General features: G+C 32.8%; 1 protein-coding gene across 1 annotated transcript in view; it reads right to left on the bottom strand.

Annotated features, from left to right (window-relative positions):
- Positions 1-21,395, bottom strand: part of LOC145266410 (nuclear pore membrane glycoprotein 210-like) — a 203,385-nt gene that overhangs the window by 80,637 nt on the left and 101,353 nt on the right. Inside the window, exons 19-21 of the mRNA XM_080122073.1 lie at positions 20,209-20,282; positions 3,652-3,760; positions 722-917 (exon numbers count right to left, since the gene is read on the bottom strand). Coding sequence (XP_079978199.1) covers positions 722-917; positions 3,652-3,760; positions 20,209-20,282 — 379 coding nt within the window. The remainder of the gene's footprint in view (positions 1-721; positions 918-3,651; positions 3,761-20,208; positions 20,283-21,395) is intronic.

The following is a 21,395-nucleotide window of genomic DNA, read 5'->3' as shown; positions in this document are numbered from 1 at the left end:
TGATAGTTTATACTATTTGGACTACCAATCTTGAATTTTATTATCAGAATATTTTGATCAATGTTATCTGACTTTCTGCAGGTATACATTTTTTAACTCCAGAATCTGCACAGAATTTTGAATGGAGCTTTTTATTTAATCCATGGGGTAGTATGCTCTCGTACCATTGCCCATGATTGAGTAGAAGAGTAGAAGTAACTTGCAATTGTATTCTTAGTATTACCTGCTCTGAGAATTGAATGTCCAACATCCAAAAGTGCCATGTAGAACTTAATACTTTACCAGTTTGTTTGGTTTGCGGTTACAGCGATTAAAATGCTGCAAAAATAACACTCAAGATGAGAAATAATATTTTAATAATTCAAATATAAATTATCAATCCTCATCTCAATAATTGAGAAACAGGTTGGAATTATGTTCATATGAAGGCTTGTTTTAAAAGGGGATATAACTATTGTTTTTGAAACAAAAATATTTTACTTAAAAAAACAAAAAAAACGTATGAAACCAGCAAATCATGCAGCAATAAAACATAACATTGATTATAGGTTGGGAGTAAAGAGTTGGGCAGTAAATATACAGAATCATGATGCACCAACTGAACTATTTCAAAATATCTCATCTCTCTAACACATGACCTTATTCAACCAATCAGAGCTTTGTAAGACACTCTTCGCTACTTAACATCAGCACACAAAAAAATACACAAAAAATAACTCACCTACGGCAGTTCCTTTGTTTCCTGGATCAGCAAGATCTACAGTCATCTCCATTGGTTTTTTTAAATCAATAGAAGCTAGGGTAGAATCCGAGAGTGTCCATTCAAATTTCAATGAAGTAAAATTATTGAATTTACGTCCTTGGTTGTCTGTGACTGTCAGTAGAATACCAAGATTCTGGTTACAATGAACAGGAACCTAAAAAAAAAAAAAAAAAAAAAAAAAGTTCTTAAGCCTATCTAATTCTGCTTATCCAAACTGATATAGCATTAATACAACTTTCTTTAAATATGTCAAGAAGCAAAAGTTTTAGCAATTTTAATAGACAAAATTTGAAGCAGAAAAAAATGTTTAAAAACATTTTTTTTCAGTGAAATAGTTTATTGACAAATACAAATCTTTCCTGTTGAAGTGAATTGTTAAAAATTTTTTATACACACACACACACATATATATATATATATATATGATCCACAACAAATTACTAAAAAGAAAAGACCCTAAAATTTTATAAATTGAAAAGTTGGTGCATGATAATCCAAAAATTATTTTAAAACAAATTAGCAAGAATTATATATTGATAGTTTATACCTGCTCTTTGAGCTTTGTTGGTACAATACCCAGATCAATTTTCATCTTTACCTAGCTCCCAATGTATTATGACTAGCATAAAGCAAAATATTTGAAATTTTGTGGAAAAAATAGAGTTCAGATTGCTGAAGACATAATAAAAAAAAAAAAAAAAAGAACGTGTTCACTTTGAAAAATTTAATTGTTCAATCTTTGAGATGTTTCAGCTTGTTATGTAAATGAACTGTCATCTCTCGCACAAAATTTTGAAAAAGCTTTTCTAAACCGAATTATCTTGGCTAAATGTTGGTTGAAAACTCGAGTCAGGTGGGGCTATTTTTAGGTTATACTTACAAGGAAAATTATCACTTTTCTTCACTTCTCCAAAGTAATTTTTTTAGGATCTGAAATATGGTGTTTAAATAACAATCCAAAAATTTTTACACGAAAAAAAAAATCAATTTTAATTTTGTAACAAAATTTAAATTCATGTGCGTGTAAAAATAAGCTTTGAATTGGAATTTTCCACATAAAATTTAAAATAAAAAGAATGGAAATTTAGATTAGACATTAAGAGTAGAACTCAAGTGACAGGTACAAGAAATTATCCAAACAATACTCTCTTCCATCCAAGTGGCAATATTCCTTGTTTGAGGAAAAAAAAAAAAAAATGCATATTGAAAAGAAGCCCAAAGTGATATGAAGAGATGAAGTGCTATCTTTACTGTATTGAGAGAAACAAGTTCTACTCTTTTGTAATAAGGAATTAGAGTGATCTCCCTTGCTTGTTGTTGTTGGTTATTAGCTGGGAAAATAAAGATTGCAGTTCGGACAAATGGATGTGTGTACAAGACTCGATTTATGCAACGAGTAAACTAACAAGAAGGTCTTGAGCTGATTAGGTGTTGTCGCCTTTTGTAAAGCTCCATCTTTTCATTCATCCTCCCTGCATCCCTGGGGAGGTGCAATGCAAAGCTGACATACAACACTGCAGACATATACAGTCATAAGTAGCAAAATTACTAACCACAACTGAAAATAGGGGTACTTGTACAGTTTAATGAAGACATTAAAAAAATGAAAATATCGAAAAAGGTTCATATTGTATGTATCCGTTATGAAATGAAGTTCTCTAAAAATAATTTCACTTAATTTCATCAAGTAGTTTTCTTTTTTTCTTTTTTTTTTTTTTTACAGCGAAAAAACAATTTGTTATGATAGCGAGCAAAAGGTTTTATTTTTAGGAAGAAAAGCCAGTATTAAAGATGGGGAGGGAGTATTGGTGCTTTAAACTAAGTTATCTCCCCGTGGCGTGTTCAAAAAATTCAAAGATGGCTACCTACAACGTGCTGTCATAAAACGTGTTTTGCCACTGTAAGAAAAAAAGGACTACTCGATCAAATTAAGTGAAATTTTTTTTCCGGAGATTTTAAGTCCAAAACGGATACATGCAATGTAACCTTCCGATATTTTCATTTGTTAATTTGTTGATTAAACTGTACAAGTGCCAAGATAGGCTCCTTAATTCATACTAGAATTATCTGAAAGGACCTGTGGCGTAATGGATATAAGTGTTAAGTAATAATCAGTTCTAAGCGATGATCTTCTGAAGAATCAATACTCAGTGTGCACAATATTAAGAGGATAAGCCATTAAGAAACAAGGTTGTTGAAGTTTTTTCTTTCATGTTAAATCCATTGTTGCAGCTAGCAGGCGAGAGAGGAAGACAGAAACTTTGGCCGCCACATCACCACTTTAAAATGGAAATTTTTTTTCCTTTGATATTGAAAATATTTTCTTCTTTTTTTTTTAAAAACTGTTGTTTACCTCCAAACAAACCATACTAGCATCGGAACCATGTTTACAGGGAAACATGTACGGAGATGAGCGAGATGTTGGTTCACATTACATTCAAACTTCTGCATGTTATTACATTCAGGAAAGCAGAAAGAGAATTCCAAAATCTAGCAGTTCGAGGATTAGAAGGTTTTCCAGCATCTATGGATCGTTACAGTGAAAGGGTAGGAGTTTGCTGCTTGTTGGATTAGTCATGGGAATGTATGCTGACGGGGTACGAGTGCAAGAAGTCAATTTAAGAATAGAGCTAAAATTACAAAATTTTGTTAAAAATGATATGTTAATTTATTCAGCTAACCCAAGTCTTCGCACGCTTTTAGATTCTAAATATTATATATATATATATATATATATATATATATATATATATATAAAAATGACCAATTATTTTACGGCAAAAAAAAAAAAAAAAAAAAAAAAATCTATCCCCCCACTCCCTCAAGGAGGCGATGTTGTTTACTTTTTTCAGATTCTCAAATTTTATCGGCTGTAAACCATTACTCACCACTTGGTTAGAATCTAGCAGTAGGGGACAAGGAGGGAGATTTGGTTTCCGTATGGCTGTCATGACTTGAGGTTGAAGATGGATTCCGACTGGCTCTGCACAAATAAATCTAAAAAAAAAAAAAAAAAAATTATATAATTAAACATGCACAAAAAAATTAAAATAAAACAAGAACTTAGCATTTAGGGAACATGTTACCAGGAAACTGCTTCTCTGCATACTACAACATGGTCATCTTTAAATACAAAGTCAACAAATACTTACCATCCCCATAAGTAATCAAATTGTGTTCATCCTATTCATCTTTAATAGTCTGATATTCTTCATCATTTCAACTGACAATCTGTCTCATTACCCTTTATCCTTGAGTGGCTTTTTGTCTTGATAAGCGATTACTAGAAAAAAAAAAAAAAAAAAAAAAAAAAACTACCAAAGAAACTATTTGTACCTCTGGTCATTTTTCAGCATCTCGTTAAAATAATTGAATATTTTGTGTAATAATAACACCGAACAAGAAATTAAAATCTTAAAATTTTAACTTCCATTTCCATAGAGTTCTCCAGAACATCACCGAGGTGTTCTATTCTAAACTTGGTGATTTATTTATGCAAGATGGCAGATCTAATCAAGACAAAGGCATCAAAATGTTTAAATACATGTTTGATGATCAGGTAAATTCTAGAACTGATAACTAATTGTAAGATGATACGAAAGGAGGCGAGAAAAACAAGTAACAAGGTTTACCATGTTCCTCTCGGCAGTCACTTTTACTGAATCAACTGAATTTATGCGAAGTTTCATTTTTTTAATTTTTTTTTTTTTAAACTAAACAAATTTAAACAGTATTTAAATGTTACTATAAATAAATTTTACTTGTATTTGTACATTAAAATAAAAATATCTACTAAATATATATATATATATATATATATATATATATATATATCTCATACAGACTTTTATTTTTTTATTTTTTTTTTTTTTACATGGAGGTCACCACTTATTAAGACCCGGAAGCCACTCGGGGATAAGGGTTATTGCGTGTACAGTAATCAATGGGATAGTAGCATAGTAATCATTAGTATTGGAGATTTGATAAAATGCCCTACTTTAGGGGGCGATTAATCAGGAATTTGTTTATGTTGGACTTGAAGACATCCAAGTTGTAGTCAGATGAGAAACAGGCAAACGGAAGAGAATTCCACAGGCACGCACTTCTAAGAAAGAAGCTTTGTTCATCGAATCTACATTTTGATTTAGGCACAGATAAAGAGTGGGGGAAATTACTGACAATGGTTTCAGCTAGACTATATATTAATCATACAAACTTACTTTTCTAGTGACACCATGCTACAAGGAAAGAAAAGGAAAAAGAAAAATACACAAATTGTTCCTTTGCCTGAAGATGACATATTGTTGAACCTTAGTTGATTTTAAATATTTAAAAAAAAATTCTGTGTTATTGGATTCTTAAACTTAAAAATTCCAATTCAAATTTACAGAATGCTTACACCGAGGAAAAATAGAATCCTATCTATGTAATTTTTTTTTTTTCTTTTTTTTTTTTTACATGGAAGTCACCACTTATCAAGGCCCGGAAGCCCCTCGGGAATAAGGATTATTACATGTACAGTAATCAATGGGATAGTATCGTAGTAATAGTTAGTATTGGAGATTTGATAGAGTGTCTTACTTAAGGTGGCGGTTTGTCAGGAATTTGTTTATGTTGGACTTGAAGACATCCAAGTTGTAGTCAGGTGGGAAACAGGTAAATGGAAGAGAGTTCCACAGTTATGCACTTCTAAAAAAGAAGCTCTGCTCATAGAATCTATGTTTGGATTTAGGGGCACAGATAAAGAGTGAGGAAAATTACTGACAGTGGTTTCAGCTAGACGGGTGTTTTTCGTGAAAGATTGGCGAGGGGGGACCAGAGATAGGAGCTAAGACGAGCACTTGCCATGGAAATAGCGATAAAACAGAGACAGGCTTGCAATGTCTTTTCTGTGGAAGAGAGGTTGCAGAGAAGAGAAAAGGGCATCCCCCACTAAACCACAAAGTCTATTTTGTACTCTGTCAAGGCAGGATAGGCTATTTTTAGCAGCTCCTGCCCAGATGTGGCAGCAGTACTCCATTCTTGGACATACTTGGCTTTTATACAAAGAGAGAATTGCATCATCAGTAGTGAGATATCTTCTAGAGCGGTAGAAGGATCCTACCATTTTCCCAGCGTCCTTGGCAACAGACTTGATGTACGTGTTCCATTTCAGATCAGGAGTAAAGGTCAAACCCAGAAGCTTGTCAAAACATGGAGCCTCCCCAAGATGAGAGCCATCCATTTCAATTATTGCTAGATAGGGATCAGAGCATTGATGATGTAAAGATAGAAGCTTGGTTTTGGATGCATTAAAAGTAACCAGCCACCTCTTCCCCCCACGCGCTCAAGATCAGAGGAGAGAGAATCAGAGAGAACTTTGTCATTTACGGCCTTTGATGTATTGCCATAGATGGTCGTGTCATCAGCATAGATGTCAACAAATGATTTTAGTATGTATTTTGGGAGATCATTGATGTAGATCAGGAAGAGAGTTGGACCCAGGATGGACCCCTGAGGGACTCCAGCATTAATACTGTGGGCCTCTGATTTCTGCCTATCAACCACTACTCTTATGAACCTATCAGAGAGAAATGATTTAATAATTGAGAAAACATTTCCAGTGATACCGTAGCTGGAAATCTTGTGAAGTAGGCCCTTATACCATATCTTATTGAAGGCCTTCGATATGTCAAGAGCAATTGCCCTGGAAAGGAAGCCTTTGTTAAGAGATTCACTACTTCTATGAGATATAACCGTTAGCACATCTGTTGTAGATCTTGCAAAGCGGAAACCATATTGCATGTCACTAAGAAGGTTGTTTCTGCTGAGGTGGTTAACTATTTCTTTATTTAATATGGATTCCAGCAACTTACTCATGACACAGGAGACTTATTGGTCTGTACTGAGAGGGAGATGACTTTTCGCCTGAATTCTTAAATACAGGGCATACTGATGAGATTTTCCAGGGTGTTGGAAAGCACTTCTCCTTAAGGCAACGCTTAAACAGTTTTGTAAGTATGGAGGCAAGTTCTGGTTGAAACTTTTTCAACACTATAATTTGAATGCCGTCAGGACCAGTTGCTTTACTGGAATCAAGGTTCTTGATTAGCTTGGCAACCTCACGCACAGATATTTGTATGTTGCATAGCATGTTGTCTGTTATAGGAGGAAATACGGGGAGTTGATGGCCTTCGTTGTATAGGGTAGGATTAGCTGCAAAGTTCTTGGCAAATGGTTTGGCCTTGTCTAATGCTGACGAGATGACCTCAGGTCCATTGATGATGGTTGGGATAGAATGCACTGCATGCTTTTGTTCAGGATCCTGTTTGCTATTTGCCAAAACTGGTGGGAAACAAGCCGCTGCTCAGCTACTTTGGATTTAACGGACTGAGCATATAGTTCTCTTGCATTTTTTATTACTCTTTTACAGTGGTTGCTAGCAGTCCTGAAAGCAGCTTTAGTCTCAGTACATCTATTACGTTGGTAGCTATGGAAAAAGTGATTTCTGTGTGCGATGGCAACAGCACATTCTGGGGAGAACCATGGCTGGCTGTTAGGTTTTTGTTGGAATTCTTTTGATGGTATGAATCAGTCTATGCCTACAAATTAACCATTCGGTCAGGTCTGATACTATAGAGGACACATCCTTTTTAAACATGGAATGCAGAGGTAGGTCAGATATAAATGTACGGAAGCTATCCCAGTCAGCCATAGAGTATCGATGTACAGTATGGTGGAGAGGTACATCTGAGGACTTATTACATTTCATTTTTATCTTAACTGATACAACGGAGTGGTCGGAGGATCCTAGAGGAGATAGAATGGAATATGAACATAGCTCAGGGGAAGTTGTGAGAAAAAGGTCTAAGAGGCTTGCATACTGACTGGTAGTATTGGGCACACGGGTGGGTTCGTGAACAATCTGAGTGAGGTCATAGGCAATGGCAAAATTATGACAGAACCTCCCCTTATCATCTGTCTTATTTGAGTGGGTCAGCCATTCCACATTATGGATATTGAAGTCACCGCAAATGTGAATGTTAGCCAAAGGATGAGCAGACAGGATGTGGTCAATTTTCTCAGATATGCTCTTAAAGATATTAACCCCACTGTTGTGGAGGCGATAGAAGGCAAATATAAATGCAGTGGTGTAAGCTAGTGCAATTTTGACAACGATAAAACAGTGTATGTGTGTACAAAAATATTTAACCGATAAACTCTTAAACTACTGGTCACATAAATTAACAGGAAATAGTAAATATACATCCAGTATGGTTTATAATAAATACCACAATTATTCCATATAATTAGATGAGATATTTTTGGATTTTATCAGTTAACAAATCGGTACTTACAGACTATGCTGAAATAAGAACATTATTTAGAAAGCCAGTCTTAACATGGGAAAAGGCGTGTTTTTTTGTAACTATTCTGTACTTTCACCGAATAATTTAACAAAAAATACTGTAAAACGTTGAATTTAACTTGAACATATATACTAGCATGGTTCATATAAACACAAAAATGTCACCATATATCTACATTCCAATGCAGCAAAATAGGATTGAATAGAACAAAGAATATGCTGCTCCTTGCTTTGATTGCAAAAAAAAAAAAAAATACTTGGACTTGGAACACTAGTAAACACCAATACCCATAATTAACCATCTCAAAAAGTGATGCCTGTCAGTATCTGCCTGTCCCCACTAGTGCACACCATTGCCATTAAGTAACAGTAACCCCTTTAAACAAGTACTAACCACCAGTTATTGCTAGTGACCAACAATCTCCACCACTGTCATCCATTGGCTGTCAGTGGATGACAATACCCGATAATTCAAGACAGACATTTAATTTCAGAGCAATCCTATGGTGGAAGCTGATACTGGTCATTATTGACAATGACTGATAGTTGCATACGCAACCAGTACCCACCAGTAAATATAAGTAGCTACCTCAAAATACCACTGCCAGTGGATCTCAGTACCCGACAATTGGAGACAACTTTATTTTGAGCAATCCAATGGAGGCTGACACTGGTCATGACCGCCAGTTGTAAAGGCAACCAGAGCCCATCAGTACAGCACTAACCGCCAGTAAATGTCAATGACCATCAGTGTCTGCCACTAGCATCCAGTGAATCCCAACTACCCAACAATGCCCGACAATCCCAACAGTTGAAAACAGACGATTTTATGTCAGAGCAGAAGAATGGTGGCCAACACTGATCATGGCTGCCAGTGCCTACCAAGTCCAAAATGAGCACTAATCAGCAGTAACCACCAATGCCGATAATGACTGTCAGTAGCTTCCAATAGGTGTTAATGCCAGAAAATGCTCGACAGTAGAAGCCAGATAATTTCATTGTGGCCATGGCTGCCAGGACTGCTATTTCAGAGCTAACAGTAGCTGCCACCTCTCTGACTTCAAATAGTAATTAATGTTACTCACATATGATACTGCACTAGATAATCATAGTTTTATTTATTCATTTTTTTGGAGGGAGAGGATTTCCTCTACAGAAACTGTGCTGACTTTGTGTCACATTTCCACTGGACAACGTTGGCACATGGATCCTGCTATATATATATATATATATATATATATATATATATATTTTTACAATTATGTTAAAATTAATTATTTAACCTACAACATTTGTTTTAAGTTAAAAAAAAAAAAAAAAGTATTTAGCTCAAACTAGTTTTTTTTTCTTTTAAAAGAAAAAGACAATGAAAAACAATTTTTTTAGAATGAATTATTGAATTAAACTGACTTTTTAAAAAAAATTTAATATTATTTGGATTCTTCATATTACAGTTTTTGATTGTTATTGTTGCAATATTTTGGACTTGTAATGGGGTATGATCCCACACAGTTGGATGATTCTATTTATAAACGATGCTGCTAGAAACTGACGAATCGAATTAATTCACGTTCTGCTACCAACCAATCAGAAACCAGAATTGCTTCATAAATATTAAACCTTTTCTGGAGCAATTTCACATGCATTAAACATATTGAGAGAACATTATTTATCGAAAAGAAAACCCCAAATTATTTCTTTATACACTGAACTGACCTCTCTAAAACGAATGGAAGCCGAAACTATTACTGATTATATTATAAGAGCCGAAACGACTGCAAATTCTTTAAAAATGTCTGGTGAAGTTATAAGTGACAGTCTGTTAATTTCCATGGTCCTTAAGGGATTACCGAGTGATTTCAAGCCATTTACAACTGTGATAACCCAGAAAGAAAAACCCATGACTTTTAGCCAATTCAAGGATTTACGATTTCAGAAGTTACGAAGAAACTGAAAAAAATGATCACAGAACAAAACGAATCTACAAATATCATGAAATTTAAAAATACACACATAAAACACCAAAATAAAATTATACCCATGCCAGGAATAAAAACCGCAATTTTGCCAAAAACAATTTTTCTCCCAAGAAAAGTACAAAAATTATTTGCTATAATTGTAGACGACCTAATCACAAGAGTTTCCAATGTAGATACGGGACTCAAAATGGTGACTCCATTAAAAATGTAAAGAGCTCTGTTAGCGAACATACATTTTTATTTTCGTGTACGTTTAATGCTTCAACAAACAATAATAATTTTCTTGTCGATTGTGGGGCCACGGCACATGTGATTACAAAGGAATCTGATTTTATTAATTTTGACCCCAACTTTAAGCCACAAAATCATTTTGTAGAACTAGCTGATGGGAGTCAAGTAAATGATATCGTTTTGAAAAGAGGCGGTACTAAAATCTCGCTAAAGAACAATAAGGGTGAACTATGTTTCTGTATTTTAGAAAACGCTTCTAATCCCAAAATTTAAACAAAATATATTTTCTGTACAAGCTGCCACAAAACAAGGTGCAAATATAAATTTTAGCCCCAATAAATCAAAACTGGTATACCCGAATGGAACTGTATTCGACATTAAAGAAAATGGAAGACTATATTATTTTAATAGCGTAGTCCCATCGAAAACCGCCTGCCATGATCTACAGACATGGCATAAAATTCTTGGACACTGCAATATTCCTGATATCAAAAAGTTGTCGACTGTAGTTGATGGAATGAAAATACAAACATCAGAAAACTTCAACTGCGACGTCTGTACGCAAGGGAAAATGACAAACTATCAAAGCAAGATACCAGACAAAAAGGCCAAAAAAATCCTATCAATGGTGCATTGTGACTTGAACGGTCCCATGGAACCGATGGCCAGAGAACATAGATATGTGTTGAATTTCGTAGATGACCATTCAGGTTTAATAATGGTTTACTTTTTAAAGAACAAATCTGATACTCTGCTAGCAACTAAAAAATATCTAGCCGACATGGCTCCCTACGATGAAGTCAAGTGTATTCGCTCTGACAACGGTACGGAATTCACCAATAAAGACTTTGAACTTTTACTAATTAACCATCATATCAGGCATGAAACATCAGCTCCTAGATTGCCACACCAAAACGGGACTGGTGAACGTGCGTGGCGGACACTTTTAAAATGGCAAAATGCTTACAGTTGAATCCAAACTCCCTAAAAACCTCTGGATGTACGCACTTATGGCGGCAGCCTATATACGCAACAGGTGCTTTAACAAAACACTATCTAAAACTCCATATGAATCTTTCTGTGGTAAAAAAACAAATTTAAGCAGAATGCATATATTTGGTTCAACTTGCTTCGCATATATAGATAAAAAGAGTAAATTGAATATTAAAGCTGACAGAGGTATATTTCTTGGATACGATAAAAACAGTCCAACCAATTTAGTATTTTTTCCAGAAAAAATAAAATAAAAAGAATCCGATGTGTAAAATTCACAGACAAGTTTAATTTTACAGACGAAAACCAGTCATATGAAGAAGATGAAATTATATTGCCTGAAATAATTAAAACAAACGAAGACAATAAAAATGACGTAGACAAGAGTGTCCATGATGATGATAAAGTCGAAAGATATCCCAAAAGAAATAGAAGGCGACCCGATTTTTTTGTGGTCGACAATATAAAAGATTATCAAATCGACTATTGCTATTCAATGGAAAATGCGCCAAAAAGCTTTAACGAAGCAATTAATTCAGAACATTGTGATGAATGGAAAATTGCCATGAAAAAAGAAATAGATGCCTTAACCGAAAATGATACCTATATGGTAGTGCCATGTTATTTCTAAAAGATGGGTCTTTACAAAAAAGACTACAGCATCAGGCGTAGAACAGTACAAAGCTAGATTTGTTGCTAAAGGGTACTCTCAGATTTATGGTATAGAATATTTTTCTACGTTTTCACCAACCACAAACCTAACGACAATCAGAATTTTACTGTAAATCACATCACAATAGGACCTAAACATCTATAAAATGGACATAAAAAATGCTTATTTGAATGCCCCAATAGACTATTTATTTATATTACCCCTCCAGAGGGATTTATAATGAAAAATAAAAATAGCGTGTGGCGACTTAACAAGTCATATGGTCTAAAGCAAAGTGCTCAGTGTTGGAACACAGTATTTCATGATTATATTATTAAACAACAATTCGGACAATGCGCTGTAGACCCCTGTTTATATACCCAACACAAAGACGATAAACTACTGATTTTGGTTTTGTGGGTCGATGATATTTTAATCGCATCAAATTGTGACATAATGTTAACTGATGTTAAGAACAAATTAAGTAAAAGATTCAAAATGACCGATCTTGGCAAAATATTCTGGTTTCTGGGAATAGAATTTACTCAAAGCAAAGGACTTGTTACGATGACTCAATAGAGATACATCGACAAAATACTATTAAAATTTGGAATGGGAGAGTGCAAGAAACGCTCTACACCGGTCGAAAATGATATTCATAAAAATATACACACAGAATCTGAAATAATAAATGACACACAATATCGCCAAATTATAGGTAGTCTTATATATTTAATGACTGCAACCAGGCCTGACATATGCTATACAGTAACAAAACTGTCAAAAAATTAACACGACCAACAATAAAGGATTTAAACAGAGCTAAACAAGTCCTGCGTTATTTAAAAGGAACTAAAGAACAGAAGTTAGTATTTAGAAAATTAAGAAATCCCCTAAAATTAGAAGGTTTTTCGGATTTAGATTGGGGAAACAACAAAGATCGCAAGAATATATCTGGATATTGTTTCAGACTCTCAGAAAATGGGCCTATTATTTCATGGAAATCTAAAAAGCAACAGATTGTATCTATGTGTGAAGCAGAATTTATCGCGATCACACACACGACAGAGGAAACACTATCTTAAAATATCCTAAAGACTATTTTAGAGCCAGAATTAACTAAAAGCCCCGTAGTAATTAATTGTGATAATCAAGCCAGTATAGTCTTAGCACAGAACACGATAATCAATCAAAGATCTAAGCATATAGATATAAAATACCATTTCATAAAACACGAGGTGAAAAAGGAATCCATTATTTTGAATTACATATCAGAACAAAATATCGCTGATGTAGTCACGAAACCCACAACAAGAATAAAGTTACATCGTTTTTTTCTCAACACTTGTTGGGGAATTCGACTGAATAATTTTTTTTTCACGGCCCTGTATGTATATAGATTTCTATATATTAAAAAAAAAAAAAATAGTCCTGGACAAAACGTTAAACTGTATCCATTTTACTTGTATTAAATCTTTGACCTACTAATGCGTAACTAATACTTTTGCTGAAATAAAAAAAAAAAACTCTCTGTAATTTTCCTTTTCGACAAAATACTTTTTGCATGCTTATTTTAAGGCGTGCAGAAATTACAATTGACTTTTATTTTTTTTTGTGCATTAGTTTTCTTTCTTATTTTTCAAAAATGTCCTATCTTTTTCGCATTTTTTTCATTAACAAAAAAAAAAAAAAAAAAAAAAACCTCTTTAAACGGGTACATATTGCATGTATATTTTATGTATATTGATTTATATGTATGCGTTTTTCTTTTCTTTTCAAAACTGCATAATCAAATTTAAGAAATGGCTTCTTCTTCACATACCCACCCCTTTTTAAGGTTGAAATACCTTCCATTTCTTTTATTTCTCTTCTCTGTACACATCTGTTTTTGACATTTGAACACAATTAAAAATGGCGTCTTTTTACAAGCTAAAATTCTAGGATCCAAATGATTTCTAATTTTTTGAACATAAAAATATATATTTATTTTTTAGCAGAATGAACACAAGGGACTTCCCCATTATAATAAATAGGGAGGATGTTGCAATATTTTGGACTTGTAATGGGGTATGATCCCATACAGTTGGATGATTCTATTTATAAACGATGCTGCTAAGAACTGACGAATCGAATTCCCGTTCTGCTACCAACCAATCAGAAACCAGAATTGCTTCATAAATATTAAACCTTTTCTGGAGCAATTTCACATTAGCTAAAATATGGAACGGAAGTCACTAAACATGAAATGAAATACAAAACCATATGGAAATAATTGATTTCAAAAAATTATTTTAATTTTTACACTTCTTGTGTTGCATAATCCAGATCCCCAAGGGGTGACATCAAACAAAAAAGTTGGTCACAAGTTTAAGCAAAGTCCGGGAGAGGACGGCAAACAAAAGTCAGTCACAAGTTTGGATTCAAGGCTTGGGAGATGATGTCAAAGTGAGGTCCAATTTTAGGACGCAAAATCCCTGGTCAGTGTGTGACAACATTTTTGGAAACAATACATAATGGAATGTCATCGTCATTTGGGCCAAATAAAAAGAGATGCAAAAGAGGAGAGACAGAGTCTAGACAACGACACGAGAGAGTGCTAGCAACACATTCTTCTCTACCACCACCAACACTGTCACGCACAGCATTAGATTTGTCAATCTGTCATTGAAAACAGAAAGCTTATATTTACAAAAATAAACAAAATATTTTTATAACCAGTTGCATGTGTTTTTCTATTTTTGTCAACGAGTTTGATAGTCTGCAAAGGTCACCTCTTTCAACTTTGACCTCTTGTCAGCCAAATTTTCGCCCAAAAACTGATTAAAAAGCTTGCTGTATGTCTGAATACCCTTTATATCAAATGTTTAGACTAAAATTGGCTGAATAGTTTGCTAGCGACTACAAAAAAAAATCAAATCTTTTGAACTTTGACCCTTTGGCAGCCAAATTTTCAGCCAGAAACAGATTAAAAAGCTTGCCCTATGTCTGAATACACTTTATGTAAAATTCCAAATGTTTAGACTAAAAATTGGTTGAGTAATTTGATAGAGACGGCAAAGGTAAATTTTTTTTTTTTTTAAAACTTTGACACCTTGACATTATTTTGGGTTCAAATCAAATTAAAAAGTTAGATTCATGTCCGAGTAACCTACATCTAAAATTTCAAGTGTTTAGACCCAAAATTGGCGGAGGATTTTGGTAGAGTTTTCAAAGGTCAAATTGTTAAACTTTGACCTCTTGACAGTTAAATTTCTAGCAAAAAACTGATTAAAAAGATTTTCCCAAATCTCAATACACCTTATGTCAAATTTCGAGTCTGTAGACTGAAAATTGACAGTAGTTTGGTAGGGAAATGTACACACACTGACAATTTCACTTTTATAGATACTTAGATTATTCAAGAAAATCAAATTTTACTAGTTTTCAACCAGTCAGAAAAATTAGCGGCCATATTGACAACCATTAATTTTTGTTAAAAAAAAAAAAAGTTCATGTTTCCCTCCACGAGTGAAAAATTTACTTACTCCATGGCTAATGTTTGTACAAAATTTCCAAAAAATCCAAGGTGTGATATTGAGAAAAGTGCAAAAAAAAAACAAAAAAAAAAACAATGGAAGTGAATTACTAAGTCCAATCCCTGCTTTGTTGAGGGACCAACAACTTAAATGTATGAAATAATAATTTATTAACATACGGTTTATTTTTTTTAATAGACAACATTTTTCGTCAGAAAATAAAATATACAAATTAAGACAGCATTTTTTAGAAGAGTCAGTTTATAACTAACACTTTCATAAGGTCGATAGTACAGAAATTTGGTTAGCCGTTTCAAAAATGGCTGCAACAATAAGTTATTGCTAAAAAGCATAAAATTTTAATTTCTTAAAAAAAAAAAAAAAAATTTCTTTAAAAAATCTTTTTTCATGATTTTTTTTTAAACATATCATCTACATTCCATGATAAGTAAGTACATGATAAATGTTTTTTGTTTCTTGCCATAAGTGCAAACCTCGATTTGCACCAAAGGTTTTTATACACAAAAGATAAGTGTCTTAACAACAATCTATTACTGATTTTTTAAAAAACTTTTCATTCCAAACAAGATATATTGCCATTTGGATGTACAGAACTACTATTTGGGATCATGTCCAACAGGGGACTGTGGGGAGTTGAGCAGAGAGATATCAGTTCACATTACACTTAAACTTCTGCATGTTAATACAGTCAGGGAAGCAGAGAGGGAATTCCAAAATCTGGCAGCCTAAAGGAACAATCCATTTAAGTAGAAGCCTTTCTGGCATCTAGAGACCTTAACAATGGAGGAATGGAATTTTGCTGCTTGTCAGGATAATTGAGAGTATGTACATTGAGGAGGCATAGGTGCTATGAGTTCAGAGCCCATTTTATTAAAGTACTTGCACAGGGATGCAACATTGCATGAATGGATTATACAAAGCCAATGGGAACAGAAATTGAAATATGGAACCCCTGTACGATTCATGATGACCAACAATCACAAAGTAGTTTATATAAAGTTTATAATTTAAAAATATCATTTAAATAAAAACAAAGTATTTTTGTTGAATTGCGAAGCGCATGCAAGACGGTAATGAAAAAACTACAAGCATTCACCCAAATAAAAAAAACAAAAAAACAATGATTATGATAGACTGATTCTTTCTTTTGATCACTGGAATGCAACTAACCAATATATATGCTCTGAAGCCAGAAACAAAACTTCATTGAGCTTGTTGTTGTAATCGATTTAGACAATATTATAAGGGATATATACCTTAAAAATATACCCTTTTTGTATACACTTAATAACGAAATATCAAGTATTAAAATTTCTACACAACTTGATATTAACCATCTTTAAGGACACATAATTATGCAATAGTGTTTTTACTTAAGATGCATTTTTTGATATCCAACTATAATTCACAAGAACTGACATGATTTCCAAAGAAAGTCTGTTGCATTTCTGGTAGGCAATCACATGAAAATGGTGTTTTGATAAAAGCACCAATCCTCATCACTTTCCTGGGATGATGTCAGGAAGGGTATCCGGCCTATGAAAATCTTGCCTCAAATGATGGTGCTTGTGTATTACAGGGCTCTACATTGCAAGTAAATCACTCACATTTGCGAGTGATTTTTCCAGCTGGCGACTAAAAAAAAAAAAAAAAAAAAAAAAAACACGCTCATCTTTTTGGCGACTTTTTTTTTTTACCGACAACTCTTCTAATAGTGAATGAAAAATGTTTTTTCAACTTATATTTTCTTAAAATAAAACGAGCAAAGTCAAATTATTGAAACAGTAAAACAGTAATAGAACAATATACTTTTTTTTCTTTTTTAAATGAATGCTTTTGAAAGAAACATCTCTAAAATGAAATTGATCACGTGGTATTATTTCGCAAAACTTTGACAGTCAGCTTCTTTTGAAGTTTCAAAAAGAATATCATTGGAATAACATTAGAACTACACATGCTAAGTGGTGGTTTGCAGTTAAGGTCTTAAGAAAATTAAAAAAGCAAAAACAATAATTTTGCTATCTCTTAAATACAGCGTTATATTTAATTTAAGCTACTACTGCGCACTGTGGTAAGTCAATTTTCAACTATTTTTTTTCTTTAAAAAATTTACATTCTATTACAATATTCAGCTAATGAAGCAAAACCCCCCCCCCCAAAACATGAACTTTATAAAAAACGAACTTTAAAAAAAAAAACATGAACTTTATAAAAAAAAAAAAAAACGTGTTGATGCTTCCTTCCATATCTTAAAAACTATTGCCCCCCCCCAATTTTGAATGTAATATTTGTTTATAACACACCCGAAATTCTATGAAAATTAAGATTTTAAAGGCAAGCTCTACGATAGTATATTATCGACGTTCACCACCAAAAAAAAAAACAACAATTGTCTTTCCGAAATTATCCACAATTTTTAAAAAATTTATTTCCAATAATTTTAAATTGTCCGCGAAAGATTACTACGTCTATACGATAAGTCACTTTAATACGCATGTGCGCGCACATATGGCACACGAATAGCCTTGGTGTGCGCTTGAGCGTATCTTAACAGAGCTGTAAAATGGCCGAAAATAGTCTGAGGGTTCAGAGGTGCATACCCACTAGCATAGCTAAGGGGGGTGGGGGCGGGGATGCGGTACGCCTCGGGTGACAGCCATAGAGGGGTGACCCCCCCCCCCCAATTTTTTTGACCAAGCTAAGGTGCGAAAATAGTCGGAAATAAAATTTATTTATTATATATTATGTAATTTTTAAGTTTTAACTTAAAAAAATCTTTTTTTAGAATATTATAAACTCTTAAAAACATTACTTAGTCATTGAAAAATCTTTTTTGCCGATTTTTATTGAAAACTTTTGTACTTTTGAAATCATTTGATGACATTTCATTTTTTTAACTGTGAAAAATGAGAAAGGATTATATATATATATATATATATATATATATACACACACACAATTTATTTATATCTATAATATAAAGCTGAATGTCTGTGTGTGTGTGTGTGTGTGTGTGTGTGTGTGTGTGTGTGTGGTCACGAATAGGCTCCTACATGGTTGACTATTTTAAAAAACTGATTACATATGATAGAAGCTGTATCGAGACACAGCAATGGTTATGTTTGATCTGGCAGAATGGTAGTTCATTAAAATTGTGGGGTCTGCGTTAGCACCTGGTTCACAAAGTATGGAAATAAAAATTAAAAAAAAAAAAAACAAAACAAAAAAAAACGTTTACAGGTTTTTTTGATATAGATGTACATAATAATACTTTGATAAGTATGTTTTAACTTAAATAGGGATGGTATAATAAAATTGTGGAGTCTGCGTTCGCGCCTGGCCTCCATAGAATGGAAATAGGCACAAACTTTAATAAAGACTTTTCATATCTATCAGTAAGCATACTTTGATAATTATGTTTCTGTTTGAAGAAATATGGTATAATAAAATTATGGGGTATTCGTTCGCACCTGACCTCCATAGAATGGAAATATGTCACAAAGTTTAACAAGGTTTTTTAATATAGATCCACAGAATATTGTGCTAAGTGTTTCCGTGTGAACAGGTATTGTATAATAAATTATGGGGTTTATCTATTTTATTTTTACTTTCATCATATTTTGCTTTTGTTTTGATCCCTCCGAATTCGAATCTATCTCTTTACAATCCTTCCTTTTCATAACCTATCATACTTTCATAAATCAGAATCCATTTTCTGTAGGCTGTTTTTGAACCCAGTCAACGACGGGTACTTTTGCTAGTATATATATATATATATATATATATACACACACATACACACACACACACACACACTGTAAATCAACAGAGCAGTAATATTTAAAAACAAAAAGATTTAAGCTATTTATTCAAGTTATATTTGATAAAATTGAACCTGAATAAAATTCCTGAATTTCCCCCTTTTAATTTTGTCTATCTCATAATTCGAAAATTAAAAAAAAAAACACCACCTAATATTATTGGTTTATTCATAACAGTAAAATAGCATTACATTGGTTTGGCTAGTAAATTAAAGTATATAGTTATCAAAAGTCAACTAAAATTAAATTCGTCCGTAGAGCCCTGCATTATAGTCGGATATCTAAAAAAATTTTAAAAATGAATTTTGAGTAAAAACATTATGCTGTTGAAAATTGGTAAAAAAAAAAAAAAAAAAAAAAAAGTAGATCTGCTAGAACTTTTTTTTTTTTTTTTACAAAAAAAACAAATAAACCAAAAAACAAACAAAGAAAACCCCACTTATTGATCTAACATTTTCTAATTTGAGATAGCAAAAGTTAAACGAAAACAAGAGATATGTTAGTTTGTCATACAGAATAGACTAAACTGCTAAAACTGCATTATTAAATAGATTTTATTTTTTCTTGTAACTATTTTTCTTTTCAATCATTTTTGTAATTTTTTTTCTTAATAATTTCAACACATAATTATGTAATATTGTTTTTACTGCATTTTTTTTGATATCCAATTATAATTCACAAGAACCAACATGATTTTCAAAGAAAATCTGTTGCATTTCAGGTTATGTATTTTAAATAAAGACCTTGCCAGAGATAGCTTAATTTGGAAATCCATTTTTAAAAGAGGTCCGCCACATGACAGCATGTAAAACAGACATAGCTGAATATCAGAACTGCACAGAGCTCTCATAAAAAGAAAAAAATTAACAGAAGAGACAAACATACTTAATTTTGGTTTCTGCAGTAGCTGGGTATGGGTTGGTAATGGTAGGTTGGTTACCAACGGTTAAAGTCAATGTCTGAAAAAAAAAGGTTGAAGAGAAAAAATATCAGAATTCTGAAGTTGTAGATGAGAAAAGATGGATTAAAGAGAAATAGGTTACTTCATGGTGGCTTCCTGTTATGAATTTAGAAAGAAACAGACAATGTTTATCAGAAAACAGTTCCTTTGTGATTTTCATCCACTTAGAATGTGTCAACAAATAATGTCTTTCAAATCTAGAGAAGGAAAATGAAAACTACCAAAGTTATTATGTTTTTGTATTCTTTGGACTATGATTCTCATCTTGTTTTTTTTTTTAGAAAAATTTTTTTTTTTTTTTCCACGTGACATTCATCATATCAAAAAAATGGAAAGGGCCCGGAGTTATTAATATAAAACAAAAAAAGACTTGGTGCTATTTATATTTAAAATTTTTAATGGCTGTGTTTGTTGGGAAAGTAAAATAAACCAAACATTTTTTTTCACTATTCACGAATAACATCCAATGTGAATGCACCAGAAGATGGTCGGTGGTTACATCGGGCGAAATGTTGTGGAAAAAAACAACCAAGATGAGAATTATAATCTAAACAATACAAAAAATAATTATAAATCCTCATCTCAAAAATATACATTCATCAGACCAAAGTTATGTACAGGAATTTCTCTGGCGCCATTGTATAAAGAACAATTTGGAATTCTAGCATATTTCTTGCGACATTTCATTCTTGCATTACTTCTCGTTTTTTAGATGGTGATAGAGGATTTGACATCCCCGACGAAACATCTTCCAACAGATATTGTGAATACATAATATATAATAATAATATCTATATATTAATACGATAGTGTGTGTGTTCTTTTGTGTGTCATGCTTATATCCAGGTTGTTTAATTGTTATGTTCTTTTATTTCTTATCATAATTTTACCAAGAATTCTTCATAAGTTTTAGTTTTGGCTGAAAGAACTCAATATATATATACATTTTTTCATAAGTTTTCATTTCGGTTTTGATTCAAGCTAATGCACCCAAGTCATATGGATATATTTTTTATTTTTGAAATCGCAACTTTATAACATATAAACAGCAATAGAACATTAACTCTATAATAATATATACAAAATCTGCAAGAATTAAAATAACTGCACG

This window comes from Euprymna scolopes, chromosome 41, assembly GCF_053919585.1.
Source record: "Euprymna scolopes isolate OS-2025 chromosome 41, ASM5391958v1, whole genome shotgun sequence".
Taxonomy (NCBI): Eukaryota; Metazoa; Mollusca; class Cephalopoda; order Sepiida; family Sepiolidae; genus Euprymna; species Euprymna scolopes.
The sequence above is the reverse complement of the archived record's forward strand: the minus strand, read 5'-3'. Positions and strand labels throughout refer to the sequence as shown.